This window comes from Photinus pyralis, unplaced genomic scaffold (genome assembly GCF_008802855.1).
Source record: "Photinus pyralis isolate 1611_PpyrPB1 unplaced genomic scaffold, Ppyr1.3 Ppyr1.4_LG4, whole genome shotgun sequence".
Lineage (NCBI taxonomy): Eukaryota > Metazoa > Arthropoda > Insecta > Coleoptera > Lampyridae > Photinus > Photinus pyralis.
Window position 1 is genome coordinate 47,738,908 of NW_022170511.1, and position 19,143 is coordinate 47,758,050.

Here is a 19,143-nt window from a genome sequence, read left to right on the forward strand (position 1 = left end):
AAGTGACAAAAAAGTTTCACAAATATTTTGCTTAAAATACTTTTTCTCCATGTTATATTATTTACAAGAAGAAAAGGCGCTTTTAATGTTTTACTCAAATGTGAACTGAAGTTTTTTAATGTTGGTGACGGGAGGTTTTTAATTTTCACTTAACGTGTATAATATATCGAGAGCATCAGCACAACAGCATAACCAATTGAACGTAAAAAATTTTCTAATAAATGACGTATACGCCCCTATGACCTGATGCCCTCGATAACGTGTAATTCAAGTTCGATTTTGTAATATGTACGATAAGTTGCCTACGTCAATGAAGGTACCATCATTGTACTAGTACAACTAGCAGATGATAATAAGGAATTTTCTTTTTTGGGCAGCTTGCGGTATTTTTATAAAATGTAGTCTAATAAATGCACTTGTAATGAATTCAATCATTTTAGCACCTTGTATAAACACTTCCGACACATCCTATACATTAGTGTGTGCGCAGAAACCGAAAATCGGAAAAATTCCTAAGGAAAATTCTAGAAAGAGTGAAGTTGGCTACGCGACTGGTTTTTAAAACAAACTTCACTTGACAAGTATCTTCTCACTTCTGTACCGGTAGCCGAGCACATTGTGTTAAAATCGTTTAAAAAAACGTGTTACAACATAATTGCGATTCATCTCATTCCATTCGCATTTATCTACGGACGTTGTTTTTAATTTCTTTTTAAATAATCGTTTTTAAGGAGCATTTCAAAAAACTTTTGTCATGGCTGCAATGTCTGTAATTGGTATTGACTTTGGCAACGAATCTTGCTATGTAGCAGTTGCAAAGGCAGGAGGGATCGAAACTATAGCGAATGATTACAGTTTGAGGGCCACACCGTAAGTAAATCTATGAAAATCTTTGCGCTTGTCTTTCACTTTCGTCTTATAGATCTTACATCGCCTTCTCGGGAAAGAACCGTATCTTAGGTGTCGCTGCTAAAAATCAACAAATTACGAATATGCGAAATACCGTTTATGGATTGAAACGTCTACTGGGAAGAAGATTTAATGATCCTCAGGTACAAAGAGAAATGCAACTGCTACCGTTTACTGTTATAGAAACTGCCTCTGGAGGTGCCGGAATTAAAGTGAGTACCAATCATTCTTAATTCAAGTTAATTTTGGGATCTTTAAGGTAAATTATTTAAATGAAGATCAAGTATTCTCGCCAGAGCAATGCTTAGCTATGCTTCTGACCAAATTAAAAGACACATCCGCCACAGCTTTACAAACTCCAGTAAATGACTGTGTGATCTCCGTTCCGTCGTATTTTACAAATAACGAGCGTAAAGCTCTACTAGACGCAGCTTGCATCGCCGGTAAGTACGCGGCAAACGTCGGTGGTGCCACTTTGAGTGTCGGTGCGGTTTCTAGGTCTGAACGTGTTACGACTTTTTAACGAAACTACGGCGACCGCCCTGGCGTATGGCATTTATAAACAGGATCTGCCCGGACCGGACGAAAAGCCTCGTAACGTCGTGTTTGTCGACTGCGGTCACGCGTCTCTGCAGGTGTCGGCGTGCGCGTTCAATAAGGGGAAGTTGCGTATGCTGGCGACCACCGCCGATTCACATTTGGGCGGCCGCGATGTCGACTTAATTTTAGCGGATTATTTTTGTAAAGAGTTTCAAACCAAGTATCGAATTGATGCTAAATCCAATGCAAGGTAAGTAAATTGGGGGGATCGAGCAGGGTTGGCAAAAATGTGGGTTTTTGTATGCTTTGGGTGGGGTTTTGGGTATTTGTGTTGGGGTTTTTGTGTTTTTCTTGGGTGTTTGGGTCTTTGTCGAAATTCCGGAACTCTAACCTCAAATTATAGAAAAATAACATTAATTTTGAACTTAGACTGGTCGTTTTTGGTTAAGTGTTGTAATAAAAGTAGAAGGAGTGTTTTAGCGTGTTTCTTTTTGATATGTGAATTAAAATAAAATAATAAAAATGAGTCACTTTAAAAAAGAGAAAAAATTGCTTTAGGTTTTTAATTATTATTTTGTTCCTAATGAATAAGCCGTTTTGAATTTTATATTTTAATGTAAATTTTTTTGAAACTTAGGAACAATAATGTAAGACTGATCTATGGGTAGTTACCTGTCTGTTTCCAAGTAAACTACATTATATTTTGTTATTAAATACTATATAAAAATTATCTCGATTTTGTCTCATTTTGTGTCTCAAATTCTTTGGGCTTTTGTATGGGTTTTTGTGTTGGGTTTTTGTATAGGTCGTTGGGTGGGTTTTTGACACAAAAACCCTGTGGGTTTTTTAAATGGGTTTTTCGTTTTGCCAACCCTGGGATCGAGCCAATTTTTTTTGTTCTCAAAAATGTGAATTATTTTTTCGGATTGATTTCTCCTAAAACTGGTTAATGAATTTCCCTAAACCCAACTGCTTCCAGGAAAATTAAGTGAATTTTTGAAAATTAACAAAATGCACACGGGAGGAACCAAACTGTCGAACTGACAGCTGTCAATTTCAGTGATCCAAACGTGAAATCTTTTGTTTTATTCATATTTTTCAAATTTGGTGCCGTTTTATATTTATCCTGTGTGTGTCTATCGTTAAACACAGCGCCATCTACTACCTTCTTATAATGAATGCAGTACAGGGTGTTTTTTGGGAGCTTTAGTTAAACGTTTCTGGGAAAGTAAAATAGGTAGGTTTTTGAAAATTTGTACTTAGGAGTTATTCTGAAGGCTGAATCGATGTAAAATATTTTCAAAATGGCCGCACTTCCGGAAACACCAGAAGTAGATGGTAACTTCGTTATTTTAAATGGCACCCCTTATTTTTTATTGCATTTTTGGATTCTACGTGAAATTTCAGTTCTTTTGATACCCATATGTCGATATCTGCATGTATGGTTTTTAAGTAATTTTGACTTTATGAAAAAAAATGGCAGATGCAGATGGTACCTTGATAATCGATTACTTGAAAACGGTTATAGTCATGGCAACCCATTTTTATCAGTGCATAGAGAATGCATAGGGCTTTCTTTTAGTGTACTTAAAAAAAGTTGAGTTGTGTACGACCACCCCTATGGAGATCCACATTTAAGAAACTGCAAAGTCTAAAAACTCAGTTTTTTTTAATGAAGTGACCATTTTCTTACTATTGCATTAGATAGAGAATCGAAATTGGCATGTTCCTGTAGATATCTTGAACAGTTTCTGATTTATTCCCATTTCATTGAATTGATCTCAGAATTGATGCCTTTTTTTTCGCATTTTCTTTTTAGTAGGTGGCCATGATTTTATAACAATCGAATTTTAAACAAGTCAAGGAAAGGATTCTTTAATATCATTGATTCTAGTCTAAATAAGTCATTTATTAAGGATATAGGACGAAAAATTTTTGAGAAATCTAGACAGTCGTTCAACTGAATTTCTTAAACAACGTATAGGTCTGAAAATTCAAAAAGGTAATGTGGTATCTGTTTTGGCAACAATTCCATTTGTTTAAAATTCGATTGTTATAAAATCATGGCCGGCTACTAAAAAGAAAATCCGAAAAAAATAGTTAATTCAATAAAATTGGAATACGTTAGCTACGGTTAGAGATAGCTATAGATAGGAACATGTAATATCAAAATATGCCAATTTCGATTCTCTATCTCATGCAATATTAAGAACATGGTCATTCCATTTAAAAAAACTGAGTTTTTAGTCCTTGAAGCTTCATAAATTTGGATCTCCATAGGGGCGGTCGTATGCAAGTTAACTTTTTTTTAAGTACACTAAAAGAAAGCCTATGCACTGATAAAAATGGGTTGCCATGACTACAACCGTTTTCAAGTAATCAATTATCAAGGTACCATCTGCATCCGCCATTTTTTTCTTAAAGCCAAATTAACTTAAAAACCATAGATTTCACGTAGAATCCAAAAATCCAATAAAAAATAGAGGTTGCCATTTCAAATAACGAAGTTACTATCTACTTCCTGTGTTTCCGGAAGTGCGGCCATTTTGAAAATATTTTACATCGATTCGGCCTTCAGAGTAACTCCTAAGTACAAATTTTCAAAAACCTACCTATTTCACTTTCCCAGAAACGTTTAACTAGCGCTCTCAAAAAACACCCTGTATAGTATCTGGTATTCCTCCGTGGCATTCTGTAGTTAAGATAGTTTCTATTATTTACATTGTTACACAGCATAAGACTTGTAAAAAGAATATTACAAGAGCAAGTTGAAAGGGTCCAGCTCCCCACCTCCTCTGCGCCTCCTCACCTCGCACAGGCGCGAACTATGTAACTAATTACCTAGAGCAAAGGTCCCCGACTTTTTTGACCTTGGAGCCTCAGTAATTGCTCCTCAATTTCATAAGGGCCATCACATTTTCAGCAATATTCTCGAACTACCTGCAATCATTTCTGCAGATCTTGTTAGCAGTCAAATGATGCGAAGTTATATGCTATCTCTTGTTTGTATCTCTATAAACTTCTGTTTTTTGTATTCCTTCAACTAAGTTAAATAAGTGAGGCGAGCCGTATGCTTAAAGTTATAACTTTCAAGACATAGAGTGAAAACGAAAAGTTTAACTTTTTGAGTATCATATCTTACTACTCATGTAAGATTAAAAATTTGAAAAAACTTTTTGGATATTTTGACGTAGAATCCAGTGGCGTAGTGAAAACATTTTTTGCATTAAGATTTGCTCAAAGGTCGCATAATAGCAATGAAGCTACCCTACCTTAAAAAAGTTTTGCAACACCTTTCAAAACTTAGTTTTCTGTGAATTTTCAGTATATGACATTAGGAAAAACAAATGTGTATTTTATTAGTCAAGTGTATAGGTGTGTCCTATTTTGGTTGAGACTGCAATGTATCTCCGCTAGAGACTTGCAAGATGTTATCATATTTTAGATATTTGTATGTAGAATTCAGTGGCGTAGTCAAAGACAAATTTTGGACCACCTTTAGGAAGTAATGGTGTTCAAAAAAGATTCAAGTGATTCAAAAAACTTGGAAGGATTAAAAACAAATTTTTAAAAAAGTTTAAATGATTCAAAAAAATACGTTTTTAAGATTTTCGAATTTTTAAAAATCTTTAATCAATACTGAATTTTTTGAAATATTTTTGAAAAGAGAATTAATATCCTATCCTTTGAGTTTAAAATTTCTTTTAAAAAACGAGGTGGGTCCAATAACTTTTTTACTTATTTTGAAAACAGCAGATTATTCCATTAATTATAAAGAAACTTTGATAATAAACATTTTTCTGTACCTCTCTTAACTAAGAAAATACACAGTGTCCAAGATAAGTATATATCATGGCGATCTTGGAAACCACAGAAGATACGACGATGGGTAAATTAGAGATCAGATGCGCAATTATAGAGTTATCAGAGGTGTCTGCCATGACTGGATCTGTTCTTTTTTGTGCAACAGAGCGATGAGGCTCGTCATGACCGCTAATATTTCAGCTTAGGGACGCGGTCGCCGTTAGTTGCACCTTTGGAGCTACTGTAAGGCCACCTGACCTGACACGGTCCGTTAAAATGCGAAATCATTAGTTGTCAGATCACATCACTTTTGCTTCCACCGCGATCAGTCTGGAGGACGTTTTGAGTAGCTCTGACTCTCTTAAGTAGCAGTTAAACGGCGAGACTCGGTATACCTCTCTTTAAAAATAGCTCGGGTAATCTGATTAAATTTGGGTCATTTGGACCTTCTGTTTGTCTGTCTGTGTTTGTCGCTTGTTGTCTATATTGGTTTGAAACTGTTTATTAATCATATGATTGGGTTGCGCGTGATAGATGACCAATCAAGTTATTTGAGTATGAAAGAGTCTCAGGATTTGCTTGAGAACTATTCCCAAAAGCCAACCCAACTTTTTACCTTGGCAGCCTTCTGTGCGCAACACGAAATAAAATTCTAATTCGGAGAATTTTTTTAAGGGCTTTCGTTCGTTTACTCGCCGAGGTGGAAAAGATTAAAAAACAAATGTCCGCCAATTCCACCACTTTACCATTAAATATCGAATGCTTTATGGAGGATAAGGACGTACGCAGCGAAATAAAGCGCGCCGATATGGAGGCAATGTGCACCTCACTGTTTCAACGTGTCGAGGTGACTCTGCGTCAATGTCTGGAGCAGTCAGGTTTGGCTTTGGAGGACATACATTCTGTGGAAGTGGTGGGCGGGTCTACCAGAATTCCGGCGATTAAATCCCTGATAGAAAAGGTATTCCATCGAACTGCCAGTACCACTCTTAATCAGGATGAAGCCGTAAGTCGCGGATGCGCCCTTCAATGCGCGATGCTGTCGCCTGCAGTTCGAGTGCGTGAATTTAACGTTACCGACACCCAAAACTATCCGATTAGCTTATCGTGGGACGCAAGCAGCGATGGAGAATCTTCCGGGGAAATTGAAGTTTTCCCCATCAACCATTCCGTTCCCTTCTCAAAGATGTTGACTTTCTATCGCAGAGAGCCATTCTCAATACGCGCATCTTACACCGGTAACATTCCTTATCCGGATCGTAATATTGGTACTGCGGCGTAACTTGTTATTATTCGTACTCTAAACGGATTGTTTTAGGTATGTGGACTGTTCGCGATATACACCCGACCGCGGACGGAAGATCCCAGAAGGTGAAAGTGAAAGCTCGTGTGAATCTTCACGGAATAATGTATATATCGAGCGCATCTCTAATCGAAAGTAAGGAAGCAGAAGCCGAAGTGGTAGAAGAACAGAACGAAAAGGTTAACGAGAGTACCGAAGCACCTCAGAATGAGACAAGCAATGGCCAACCTGAGGTAGGATCATCGGGCTGGACGAAGAAAATATCTGCCTGGTTCAGCCGGGTACGCTATTGAACCTGGCGCTGGCCTGGCGTTTTTCAGTCCCATTTATTCTTAGTTTGTTTAGTGTAACGTTTCTTTGCCGCACAATCCCACTTTTGTTTTTTATGCACCCACTTTTTAAATTCATTTCGTGGCCAGCGTACAAATTTGGTTAAATTTTGTATTCATTCGCCTTTTTTTTATTTAGGAGGGGGAGGAGAAGAAGGAGAAAAAGAAGAAGCAGCTGGTCAAAAGTACCGAATTACCAATCGAGTCGCTTACTGTTGGATTTTCGCAGGTTGAAATCAATCAGTACACCGAGCAGGAGTTTAAAATGATCGCAGGTACTGTGAAGTTAACATATTTAATGAGTCACCATAAATATGCAAATCATATAGTAGTAGTATTGAGAGATGAGTGATATTTATTAAGAAGTAGACATAGGGATTTATGTGTAATGTTTTCCCTATGTCTACTTTTAAATGACAAATTTTTTTCTGAAGGGCACACTGAACTATAATTATACTGGACCGTGCGCTCCGTCGGGCAGCGTGATCCGAGAGAGAGGGGTACAGTGGCGACAATAGGGTATCTCGTTTTTGATTGGTCGTTGATTTCAGTCGCCATATTGGATCTAAATTCCAAACTGGCCAATAGAAAGCGTCCCAAACGATACGGTACACTCCGTGATTAAACCATTCTCTCAGGAACAACAACTCTTTAATCTCTTGTTACTTAATATACTATTATTTTATTTTACCTTTTTTTTGAGTGGGCGGGGTTTCAGCCAAGGCTGTTCTACCAACCCAATCCACTATACATTTATATTCATAGGTCAGATGGACAGACTCGTTTACCCTGATACTCACATACCCAGGCGATGTCCTTGACATTTTAGTTACAATTAGCAGTCGCATGTAATATATGGTTTAAGGATGTCTGTCCCACTCTCGCGCATGCAGAGAGCAGCCTATTTGATATGTTTTGAATTTATATTAATGATCACTTTCCCAATGAGTGGCAGTGACAGAAATCCCCCTTGCACTATCTCTCTCGGCGTGCTATGTTTCTATGGCAGTCATATTAATTAGTTTGAATCATTGAACTATATTTCACTATTCGTAACTGGAAGGGAAACAAGCATATTATTAGTGAAGCCATATGAGTGGTAGAATCTTTATCTCCCTCACACATCTTCTGATTTGACCATTCATATTGTGTGCATATTTTTTTTGCTGGCTACAATAAATAAAAATATGCAAATGTATGCCTTGAAATTTTCAGCCGATCGTCAGGAGAAGGAACGCGCGGACGCCCGCAATGCCCTTGAGGAATATGTGTACGAGCTTCGTGGAAAACTGTCATCTGAGGACGAATTGGCATCGTTCATCTTGGACGCAGATCGTGATAATCTCATTCAGCAGTTGGACGATATGGAAAATTGGCTGTACGAAGAAGGCGAAGATTGCAATAGACAAGTATATCAAGATAAATTAACCGAATTAAAAGCTAAAGGCGAACCGATACAAGTGCGCCGTTTGGAGCACGAGCTACGACCTACGATTATAGAAGAATTCGCTCGGTCATTACAATTGGCCAACAAAGTCGTAGAGCAATTTAGGTATTTATAACCAGCTGTGATCGTTCAAATGTGTAACGAAAACGGAAACGTGTTTCAGTTTTCGTTACTTGATCAGGCTCAAGAGTAACTTTTGATATTTCAGGGCCAAAGATCCAAAATTTGCTCACATTAACGATGAAGAGATCAAGAAAGTTGAACAGGCTGTGATGCAAAATTACAAATGGTTGGAGCAGGCGCGGACGCAATTAAACGGTACCCCGAAATTCTTACCTCCTCCGATTACAGTTGCGCAAATAAGGCAAGAGCGCTCGAATTTCGAAAACACTGTCTCGCCGATTGTAAATAAACCAGTGCCGAAACCGGAATCTCCACCTAAAGAATCGAAAGAGAACAATACTGACGGTGTCGATAAGGAACAAAAACATCACAGTAATGCAAATCACGAGCAACCCACACAAAATAGCACACAAGAGGAAAATATGGAGTGGTCGGCGTCGTAAATTAATTATTTATTAAATTTCGCGAGTTTTGTATACTTTTTGGAATTGCGCGCATATTTTTTCTATTTTTCCCTGTAGCAGTATTTATGTGATACTTTAAATGCGTATAACAAAAGGTTTAACAAAACTCTCCGCACCTCCTCCTTTATTCACAAATCTAATGCAGTAATTAATATTTAAGAATGTATGGGATGTACGTTTAGTTAGACAATTTTATTTACACGCTTCATTCCAACTAAATCATTGGAGCAACACGAGATAATTTGTTTTGTTTAAACCCGGTGTAATTTCGGATTAATAAAATCCTTATCCTTCCCTTGACTTTTTCATACACGGCACTAATGCTACGCCTCCAAAAATCACTTCGCCTATCAACATTAATCCGAGCATAACGTCTAAAAGTACTTCTAACTTCAAAACGGATTCTTGTATGAAAAATACGTGGTGTAACCCGCTAATCGAAATCATCCCTAGCAGTACAGCAATTAAAATCGAAATGCCTACAATCACAGTTGGTAGTGTAGGTACATGATGCGCTCATTTTACCTTTGGCACGTTCTCTTAAAAAATGGTAAACCGTCAACTTTATCAATTCGGAAAGTATTATTGCGAGCTGTACGTATATGTCGATTGTGCTTTTTGGCGTTTTAATCATTCCTCCGTATTTCACAGATTGTATTGTTACACTCCATGTAGCGTACAGTAAATAATAATAAATGTTAATGTACATTATTAAATCTATCATTAAGACGTCCATTTGAATAAGCTAAGGGTGACAAATTTTATTGATTATTTTAATGCAAACCTTTCCTTAAATTTATTGATCATGCAAAACTGGGCAAATTTATGAATAGGTGGGCGTTCAAAATTCGTTTTTTTTGTGTAAATTAATAAAAATAAATATATATTGATTGCCATGTAACATGGGATTATTGCTGGGGTAACACATTTATACAAAGACTATTTCTATTGCAAGAATCGGTACTTTACATAGGATAAATAAATAAATACAAGAGAAAATGAAACTAATAAATAAACTATTTCATTAAATAAATTATATTACATTTTCAAAAACAAACAATGAGTGCTTTTACTCCAACGATAATTGCGGTTTTATTCCAAGTTCAAATCATAACTTTTGTTACATCCTATACATCGTACATTTTCTCCTTGACATTTCGCCGGTAGATGTCGGCGCCTTTCTCGAAGAACATAACCTCAACATTAGTATAAAAGTCAAAAGAAGATATTGATTTTCATTTTAAACAGAATTATGCCATTTTTGTTTATAACAAATTCAAGAAGCGTTATTCTCACATTTCATAAAATACATTACGCTTAATTGAGAACAAACATTGTGAATGTTAATGAAACATATCCGTCCAGATGTCTGGCGGAGAGAACCCACCAAACGGTGCACCCCCTTTTCACCATAACTTTTTTAATACCGACTTACCTTCCAACGAAAGAGGCGAACCTCCGACTTACGAGGAGGCCATCGATCCTAACGGTAGAACAAGTTTAACTTGGATTGTCTTTTACGCTTACTTTTAGCACCTCCTCCGTCGTACGACTCGTTGTTCGGAAGGGTGAGAGAAGCGCAAAGGACTAGTAAAGGCGTCTTTGAGTTTCTTAAGAATATTTTAATTATACTGTTAGGAACGAGTAGGTTTTCTTGTTGTGCTGATGGCTACTTTATGTGTATATTTTCGCAGTTGGGTGCACGATAATATTAGGCGTTACTATTGTCATTCCAATATGCATGATTGTTATGGGATCAATCTACCTTTACGAATGTCCGCAAGGGGAGTACATACCGATATATTTACTTGTCGGAGGTAAGTTGAGAACCGTGTTAATGTCGCTGAAAGTTGATGTTGTAGGTATTTTCGGCATTTTAAAACAGTTACTTCATCTATCGTCTCGGGTTCGCCAAACCAACACGGAGAGGGAAGAAGAACAGCTACGACAATCTCCAATGCAAACCTTCCTCAACTGTTTCATGCTGGGCTGGTTCATTATCGGTAAACTTAACCGCATTGAATAAGATGCAGGTTCCTTATTCAATGACGATAGCTAATCAATTGCGAGCGACTTTCTTTTTTCAGGTTCCGTGTGGGTTTACAAGGAGTTCGAGCCAAATTATGATCCAAATGCGTTCGACGGTAGGTTTTGTAATAAGAGTTTATATTTATTCGCATTCTGGCTGATAACGTCGGTGTATATTTTGTTAGGCATTATCTCGGTATGCTTATGTTCGTTAAGTATTGCAAGCGTTGTATTTAATAGTGACAGGTGTTAAGGTATTTATGATAGACCATTACGGGACATTCAATTTAATATGGTGAGCATACAGGGTGTCCTGTTTGAAGGGATTTAGATGGGGATGTTGTTGGAACACGGCACAAGAGAATGTAGCACAAATATTTTCGATTATACTTTCTTTTTGTAAAGCTGTAATTGTATTATAAATGCACAGTATTTGCTAATGATTGAATCGTGTTGGAACATTTAATTATATAGAGCCTTCCATTAAAAATTGTCAGGCTAGTGCAGGCTCCATCTTTACCGCTTTTTGAAGTTAATGGTCAATGTCATTGATTGTTAATTACTACTATCCAACACATGGCAGAGAATAACGTCCTACTAACATAAGGCATAGAGCTGTGCAACGTTCAATGTCATAGAATCCTAGTTTGACCTTTTATACCTGATAAGAGACTGAAATTATCTTTTTATTTAAAAACAATCCCCTTACTGAGGCTAGAATCTGAGACATTCCACTTTTAAGATTATTCTAACATTTAGAATTAATCTTACATTTCTTTTGAACAATTCAATGCATATTTTGTTTCTAAGTCCGTCGTGCGACAAACCAAACATGATGTGTTGGCTGTAGGGCATTTTAAAATCTTTAGAGAGAAATATGTAGGACGAACAATGTATGATTATGTGAGGAAATGTGTACCAAAAGTAGGTATCATTATAACTTTGGCATGATTGCTTGTAAAACGATCATAATCAACAATTTAACAGTCACACAAGTTGCATTACCTTTAGTAGACCATCATATACAGGGTGGGCCATTAGTGTGTGGGTGGAAGATTGTAGGTTTATTAACGCGCATATTTAAAATTCATTGTAGGGCATGTTGAGGGACCCTTAAGGCTACAACCTAAAAAAATGTTCCCCGAAATTGTAATTGGTATACAGAGTGATTTATATCAAAGTTGTATTTCTTTAAATAGAACGCCCTATATATTATTACATATTTCGATTGCTTGGTCAATTTTAGTGTGACTATGTATAACACATGATATCTAAAATGAGTCGTAAAATAAAATAAAATCCTACATTTGATGCGATAAAAAAAATTTGGTAGTTCGAAATATGTAATAATATACAGGGGGTTCCATTTTGATATAAATCACCCTGTATAACAATTGCAATTTCGTTGAAAATATTTTTAGGTTGTACCCTTAAGAGTCCTTCAACATGCCTCAGCAATAAATTTTAAATATGGGCGTTAATAAACCCGCAATCTTCCACCCACACACTAATGTAATGGCCCACCCTGTATATACTCTATATAGTTCTTAATATTCTTAACTGAACTATTTTTGATCAGTTTGCAAAATAATCGTAGCTTCACATTGTAGTATACAAGGTATTACATTTTTAGTGATCCAAGGATCACTAAGATAACGGGTGCTGTAGCCACAAGTTTGCAAAAGTGCCGCACAATTTTCTTCTAATCATATCTTTGGGATCATCGGATTGTTTTAGATCACGAAATAAAAGATGTATAGGCCGTTACAGAGAGCGGTTTTGATATTTATGATTTGTATAAAACAGTAGGCCGGTAAATATACAGGCTATTTTTATACACCAATTCTAAATTTTGCCAACAATGGAGTACTTTTGTTTAAAAAACAAAGAATGCATGACCTTCAGGAGGGTTCCAAGTTGATGATTTGTAATGGTACAATTTGGTTTATTACGGGTCGTTAAGCGCAAAATGAGCGAGTTCTACTGTTCACGTAATAATAATTAAAGGTCCATTATGAGCTACTTATTACCGAATGGCATTGTATAGAGGGTATTGGAAAAAATAAGTTACATTTGTGGGACACAGGGGGCAAATCATGTTTTGCAAAGTGGTGGGCCATTATTGGAAATTACAGACTTTATGAACAAGTGCAAACATAATATTGCTGATGTCAGTTTTGTCACTACAAGTACAGTTAGGGTTGCATTAACTTCATTGCATTTTTATTATTTTCATGGCTAACTACATCGAAATGAAAATAATTGAAATATCTTGGTTATGGGTATGGTGGATTAAGAACTTTTGTAAGGAATTTAATAGGCTGTCACATTATGCAGTAATATACAGGGTGTTCCATATGAAGAAGTTACATTTTTGTTATCTGAAAAATGCATTGTTTTTGTTATTTGGATTCAATAGACAAAAGTACACAATTTTGGTAATTTAACTGTCTTTCTAACTCGACATTTGTTGAGCTGGATTTATTTTGAAATATCTATACTAGTCATAGACAAATACCATGACCGTTACCTAGCAGTATTTAGGTTTTCATTAATGATTTAAATCTGAAAATTTACTTACCAACATAGTTTTTTATGATCTATCAAAAGAAAATATTATCATGATTTGGTTCTACCTGATGTCAATAGCAACTTTCTTATTTTAAATAGAACACCCTGTATTTTATTACATTTTCGAAATCTACGTCGTTTGATACCACATTTCCCTATACCCAGCATCAAAGGTTTTCAAGATTTTTCAAAATTCAAAAATCGACAGTACTGACTTGATTTTACGTGACAATGATTTAAATTTTGATCGCTCTTTTACAGGATGTTTTAAAACTAATGGTCAACTTTATTAATACATCCATGATACATGCTTTATTTTTTGCAAATATCGAAAAAAATTCTACATCAATGTAGTATTACATTCCGTTTACCTATCTGTTATGCGTTCCATTTTATTTTGGATTTTCTAAAATTGTGACCCTTATACATAATTTTCTTAGGAAGCTTTGAAATAACGTTAGAAGACTTGTCAGACCTTTTTATAGTTATAGTTGAGTGTGATGGTAGATGAATAAAAAGTTAAATAAAGAAGACATAAACAGAAACAGGTAATAATAACAAACGACAATATAAAAAAAAACATCAATTGAGGTTTTGTTCTACGTGGCCACCGTTTTTTTCAAAACATGATCAAATCATAGATAGAATGAGCCGGCGCTCCGTCATGTTGAAACCAGTTGTTTTCTTCATGTAAATTCTCAAATGCTAATAATCTACTAACGCATTTATTTCAAGGCCTCCTAAGAAAATTATGCATAACGGTCACAATTTTAGAAAATCTATAATAAAACGGAAAGCATAACAGATTTGAAAAAATCAACTTTTTAAGGTTTGAAGTTACATAAAGTTGACCGTTAGTTTTAAAACACCCAGGGCGATCAAAATTTAAATCATTGTCACGCAACATCAAGTGAGTACTGTCGATTTTGGAATACTGTTTGAAATTCCAGTCGACGGAGTCATAGATACAGGACTCAAAAGGATATCAGTCAAACATCAACAATTTTCAAAAGCTCGAATAACTTGAAAACCTTTGATGCTGGGTATAGGGAAATTGGTATCAAACGGCGTAGATTTTCATGTAGATTTCGAAAATACAGGGTGTTCTATTTAAAATAAGAAGTTGCTATCGACATGCGATAGAAGTGAAACGATCGTGATAATATTTTCTTTCGATAGGTCAAGAAAAACTATGTTGGTATGCACGTCAGATTTAATTAAATTACATTATTAGCCAATTATAAGAAGGTGTTAATGACGCCGGACAAAGCCCAAAGAGGTAAATTTCATTACAGATAACAATGAATAGCCTAATCTCCAATGCTATTGTTAGAAAAATAAAATTTGACATTTTTATTTCGGTGATATCTCGAGTTACGAAAATCCCAATGGTGAGCCACAAATTTGGACCACCCTGTATATTATTGATGTAATAGGAGAGCGTTCAGAAACTTTCTAACAATGTTTTGCCACACGAAAATATCACCATACTTCAATATTATTATTGTGTGTTAATTGTACACCGTTTTTTGCACTGGAGTTATAGAAGGATATCAAATGTACCAAAATCTCCCCTAAAACATTTTCCATCTTATAAATAAAGTGCAAGCAAGGTCATATTTCAATTTATAGAGGTTTATCCTTTTTCCAGGTTAATATTTTGAAGTATATCTTAAAAGCGGATTTTAAATGTTACAGCCTGTATATTTTTTGCATTGGTTTGGTCGTAACCGGGCCCTGGAAAAAATCTTGCATATGGCAGTCTGGTTGCAACCCACGAAATGGTGGCGCGTTACCACATTGCTCTATTTTTTAATTTATAAATAATTTTGTAGAGCATTGAAAGTCTGCTTCAATGTGACGACTATCCCAATCAAACCTGTCCTAATGGATTGACCCATGGTAAGCATCATCATTATACAGGGTGTCAATTTTAAAACTTGCATCGGCCATATTTTCCAAACTAAAGAAGATACTGAAAATTGCGCAAAACCGTGTCGGGGGTATCGAGGGGTAACCAGAATTACGTTACGAGTCACAACCCCCCCCCCACACTCCCCTTTAACCCCCAGCCCCCCTCTTCAAAAATCCTAAATGGCAACCCTATACTTGTGACACATCGTTGGAAAGCTACTGAAACAAAAATTTAATAATTAACAAAAAAAAATAAAAATTAAGCCATGCCTATGTTCAAGATTTGGTCGCTAAATTCGAAGAAACGGGATCTGTTATCAATAAAAAAAGAAAGCAACCAAGATTGCTTAATGAAGCAGCTCAGGTTGAAGTTCTTGGCCAATTTGCCATAAATCCCTCAATGTCAACATTTGTTTTTTTTTTGTTAGGTAATTATTAAATTTTTGTTAAATTGTCTTTAATGAATATTGACTTTGTTGGTACCACTGGAAAGCATTTTTCAGTAGCTTTGCAACGATGTGTCACACGTATGGGTTTGCCATTTAGGATTTTTGAAGAGGGGGGGGCTGGATTTTTTTTTCAATATTCTTTAGTTTGGAAAATAGGGCCGACTTCAAGTTTTAAAATTGACACCCTGTATGAGACATTGTCACTGTGCCATTGAAGTAGCAGAGAAGTACCTCAATCCTCCATTCCTTGAAACAAATCAATCTGGTGTGTGACCTTATGGCCATGTTTCAAACTTGGTTACCGTCAATATGCCCATGTAATCATTTATAAACTCGACACTCTGTATAATCATCTTTCCAAAAGAATCTGTGATATTTACAGAATATTTAACTTTCTTCCAATAGTCAGTGAAAAGTTCTTCTGTAATTGAAGAAAAATAATGTACTGTTGTTTTTTTTTGTTTTCAGCTTGTATGATATATTATTTGAGAGTAATAAATATTTTTCTTTACATTGAAGAATATTAGCTACTGGCGATGTAGATTACGAACGTGATGCACAGGCCAGCGATCTGGAAAATTGCTGTAAATAGCCGTAGCCGCTGAGTGCTGTGGCACGTACGTGAACGAGAGTTAATATTCCGGTCAGACCGAGCGAAAGTGAACGACTCCTCATCATATCTAAGGCGATTTTATGAGCGCAGCCTTGAGTATACATTTTCCCGTCGTCACAGCTATTCTACAGAGCGTTCGTTTAGAAAGGGACCATTAAGATACGTACGTACTTGGAGGCAACAGGATTTAGGTATTGTTTTAAGTAAACCCACCCACTCTTTATACGAGGTGCTTCCACAGCAGCTCAGATGTTTGTGTATCATGTTCCATGTCTTGAATACCTGCATATTTCGTGTGTAGAGGGGCATTGATTGAAGTAGGGTTCTGTTTAGAGTTTGCGATTCGGGCTCAAATTTATAGGCATAGTTGATGCCCTCGCTTACTAGCAGGATTACTATGCACAGTCCAAATAAAGCAATTACCTAGAAAAGGTAGTGGGCGTCACAATTAAATTTAGAATTGGTCATGGTCGCGTGCTATTTAACATAATTGGCGTGGGTCATCGGGTGCATGTTGAATGAGATTGGTTGCAGTGGTGCGTTTTGGCATGGGGGTGGGGCGTGACATCGCGCTTTTTGAGTTATTCAGTCAATCAATAGTACTTCCCACTAAAACTGTCGTATCGCATTTCTTATCAATTTATCTAAAACAGGAAGGCAAGTTTGTGTGGTAAGCGACAGCACCTTCCTGGTCAGTTTTGATAAGGATAGTTCCTCGAAATTATTCGCGGACGAGACTTTCATTATTAGCGTATTAACCCCTGTTGACCAATGACGTGACCTTCCAATCAATTCTGCAGTTAGACCTCGTTGACACACTAGCCATACGTACTAAAGGCAAAAATGCTTTACTCGTATTCGAGCCGTGCAATGTATAAGTAATCCAAAAGCACGGAATACTGAGCAAGCCCGCGCCGAAATTGAGAACGTCGCTAACGATGGTCAAGTACGCTCGGGTGATCGGTGCGTAAGGAATTTTGACCGCAAGGCCCCATAGCATAGCGGCAGTTACGCCTATCCCTGTACTCTAAAATATATTTTAGTTAATTGACCCGTAATGAAGACCAATTTACTAGGAGCATCACTGAAATCAGGCATAAAAAAAAGCTGACCGGTGTCACTTCCCGATTACATTCCGCCCCGCGTAGTGGGGCAGTTCGCCTTTGGTATATATTTCTTGGGAATATGACTGAGGCTACTGAATCGTACGAGGCACCTTCTAATATTGCATTCATCTTCGCCGAATGAAAGTTGAAACTTCATTTTAGCGTATGCCAACTTCATTTTTCACTGAAATACGTGCGTCAAATACAGGGTGTTTTTTTGGGAGCTTTAGTTAAAAGTTTCTGGGAACGTAAAATAGGTAGGTTTTTGAAAATTTGTACTTAGGAGTTACTCTGAAGGCCGAATCGATGTAAAATATTTTCAAAATGGCCGCACTTCCGGAAACACCGGAAGTAGATAGTAACTTCGTTATTTTAAATGGCAACCCCTATTTTTTATTGCATTTTTGGATTCTACGTGAAATTTCAGTTCTTTTGATACCCATATGTCGATATCTGCCATTTATGGTTTTTAAGTTATTTTGACTTTAAGAAAAAAAATGGCGGATGCAGATGGTACCTTGATAATTGATTACTTGAAAACTGTTGTAGTCATGGCAACCTATTTTAATCAGTGCATAGATAATGAATAGGGCTTTCTTTGAGTGCACTTAAACAACAATTAAGTTGCCTACGACCGCCCCTATGGAGATCCAAATTTATGAAACTTAGAAGACTAAAAACTTTTAATGGAATGACCATTTTCCGACTATTGCATGAGATAAAGAATCGAAATGCGCATATTTTGGCAATACATGTTCCTCGACATGTTCATATAGCTATCTTTAACAGTTTCTGACTTATTCCCTATTTTATTGAATTGGCACTATTTTTTTCGGATTTTCTTTTTAGTAGTTGGCCATGATTTTATAACAATTGAATTCATGGCCAACTACTAAAAAGAAAATGCGAAAAAATCAATTCAATGAAATGGGAATAAATCCGAAACTGTTAAAGAAGACTAGAAAGATTTTTTTTACATTTTCAAAAACCAAGGGCTCTTTCGATTCCCAAATACAATTTTCGCATTCTTGTTCAGGGTTTATTTCAGTAAATAAAATTGTCACAAAACCGGAAAGGGCATGTTATGGTTGCCTATTTTGAGCCTATGGAACCCGGTGAGCAACTACAATAAACATTCTTGCACGACAGTCTGCAACATGATAGATAGGAAAAAATACCCATCTCCTATGGGTTAAAGGTGGAAGGGGAAGGCGGAGGATTCTCACCCTCGTACCTGCACATATGTAGGGCGTTGGAAATTAATGAGCGTATAGTTTTAAGTCACTTTTTTTGCTTTAAACATTTTCGGAAGATCAAAATTTTATCTGGTCTAATGGGCTACTATTTCTGTACTTTACACAGTAATCTTCCAAATTTATAATAATAATAATATGATCTTTATTGCGTGTTGTGTATTCGCATTAACAGAAGGATTGATTTTAGAGCGAAGTTCAATGGCTGTTCTACCACTTAACCTTAGATTCGGCCAGTTCTAACACTGAACTAGTATTCCTTCAGTTCAGTTCTCTTAACTTACATATAA

General features: G+C 36.4%; 3 protein-coding genes across 7 annotated transcripts; 2 read left to right on the plus strand and 1 right to left on the minus strand.

Annotated features, from left to right (window-relative positions):
• The first annotated feature begins 540 nt into the window (after positions 1-540).
• On the plus strand, positions 541-9,213 carry LOC116168357 (heat shock 70 kDa protein 4L). 2 transcript variants are annotated; one of them, XM_031484145.1, is made up of 9 exons: positions 541-870; positions 923-1,121; positions 1,169-1,352; positions 1,408-1,699; positions 5,929-6,521; positions 6,572-6,837; positions 7,025-7,160; positions 8,101-8,437; positions 8,541-9,213. In XM_031484145.1, the coding sequence occupies exons 1-9, from the start codon at positions 755-757 to the stop codon at positions 8,896-8,898; spliced, it is 2,481 nt and encodes an 826-aa protein (XP_031340005.1). In that variant the 5' UTR covers positions 541-754; the 3' UTR covers positions 8,899-9,213. The 2 variants fall into 2 exon arrangements, with proteins under 2 accessions (XP_031340005.1, XP_031340006.1); XM_031484146.1 differs by having other exon boundaries at positions 544-870; positions 6,572-6,789.
• Positions 9,214-9,366: 153 nt separating this feature from the next.
• LOC116168362 (transmembrane protein 272-like) lies at positions 9,367-16,529 on the plus strand. Of its 2 annotated transcripts, XM_031484156.1 has the most exons (6): positions 9,367-10,408; positions 10,453-10,563; positions 10,614-10,736; positions 10,782-10,922; positions 11,007-11,063; positions 16,401-16,529. In XM_031484156.1, the coding sequence occupies exons 1-6, from the start codon at positions 10,285-10,287 to the stop codon at positions 16,406-16,408; spliced, it is 564 nt and encodes a 187-aa protein (XP_031340016.1). In that variant the 5' UTR covers positions 9,367-10,284; the 3' UTR covers positions 16,409-16,529. The 2 variants fall into 2 exon arrangements, with proteins under 2 accessions (XP_031340016.1, XP_031340014.1); XM_031484154.1 differs by lacking the exon at positions 16,401-16,529 and having other exon boundaries at positions 11,007-12,202.
• On the minus strand, positions 16,220-17,739 carry LOC116168359 (tetraspanin-9-like). 3 transcript variants are annotated; one of them, XM_031484150.1, is made up of 5 exons: positions 17,568-17,739; positions 17,327-17,521; positions 16,666-16,917; positions 16,503-16,619; positions 16,220-16,452 (listed from the first exon to the last, which is right to left on the minus strand). In XM_031484150.1, exons 1-5 carry the CDS (start codon positions 17,727-17,729, stop codon positions 16,405-16,407), a joined length of 774 nt encoding a protein of 257 aa, XP_031340010.1. In that variant the 5' UTR covers positions 17,730-17,739; the 3' UTR covers positions 16,220-16,404. The 3 variants fall into 3 exon arrangements, with proteins under 3 accessions (XP_031340010.1, XP_031340009.1, XP_031340008.1); XM_031484149.1 differs by having other exon boundaries at positions 16,220-16,619; positions 17,580-17,739; XM_031484148.1 differs by having other exon boundaries at positions 16,220-16,619.
• Positions 17,740-19,143: the final 1,404 nt, after the last annotated feature.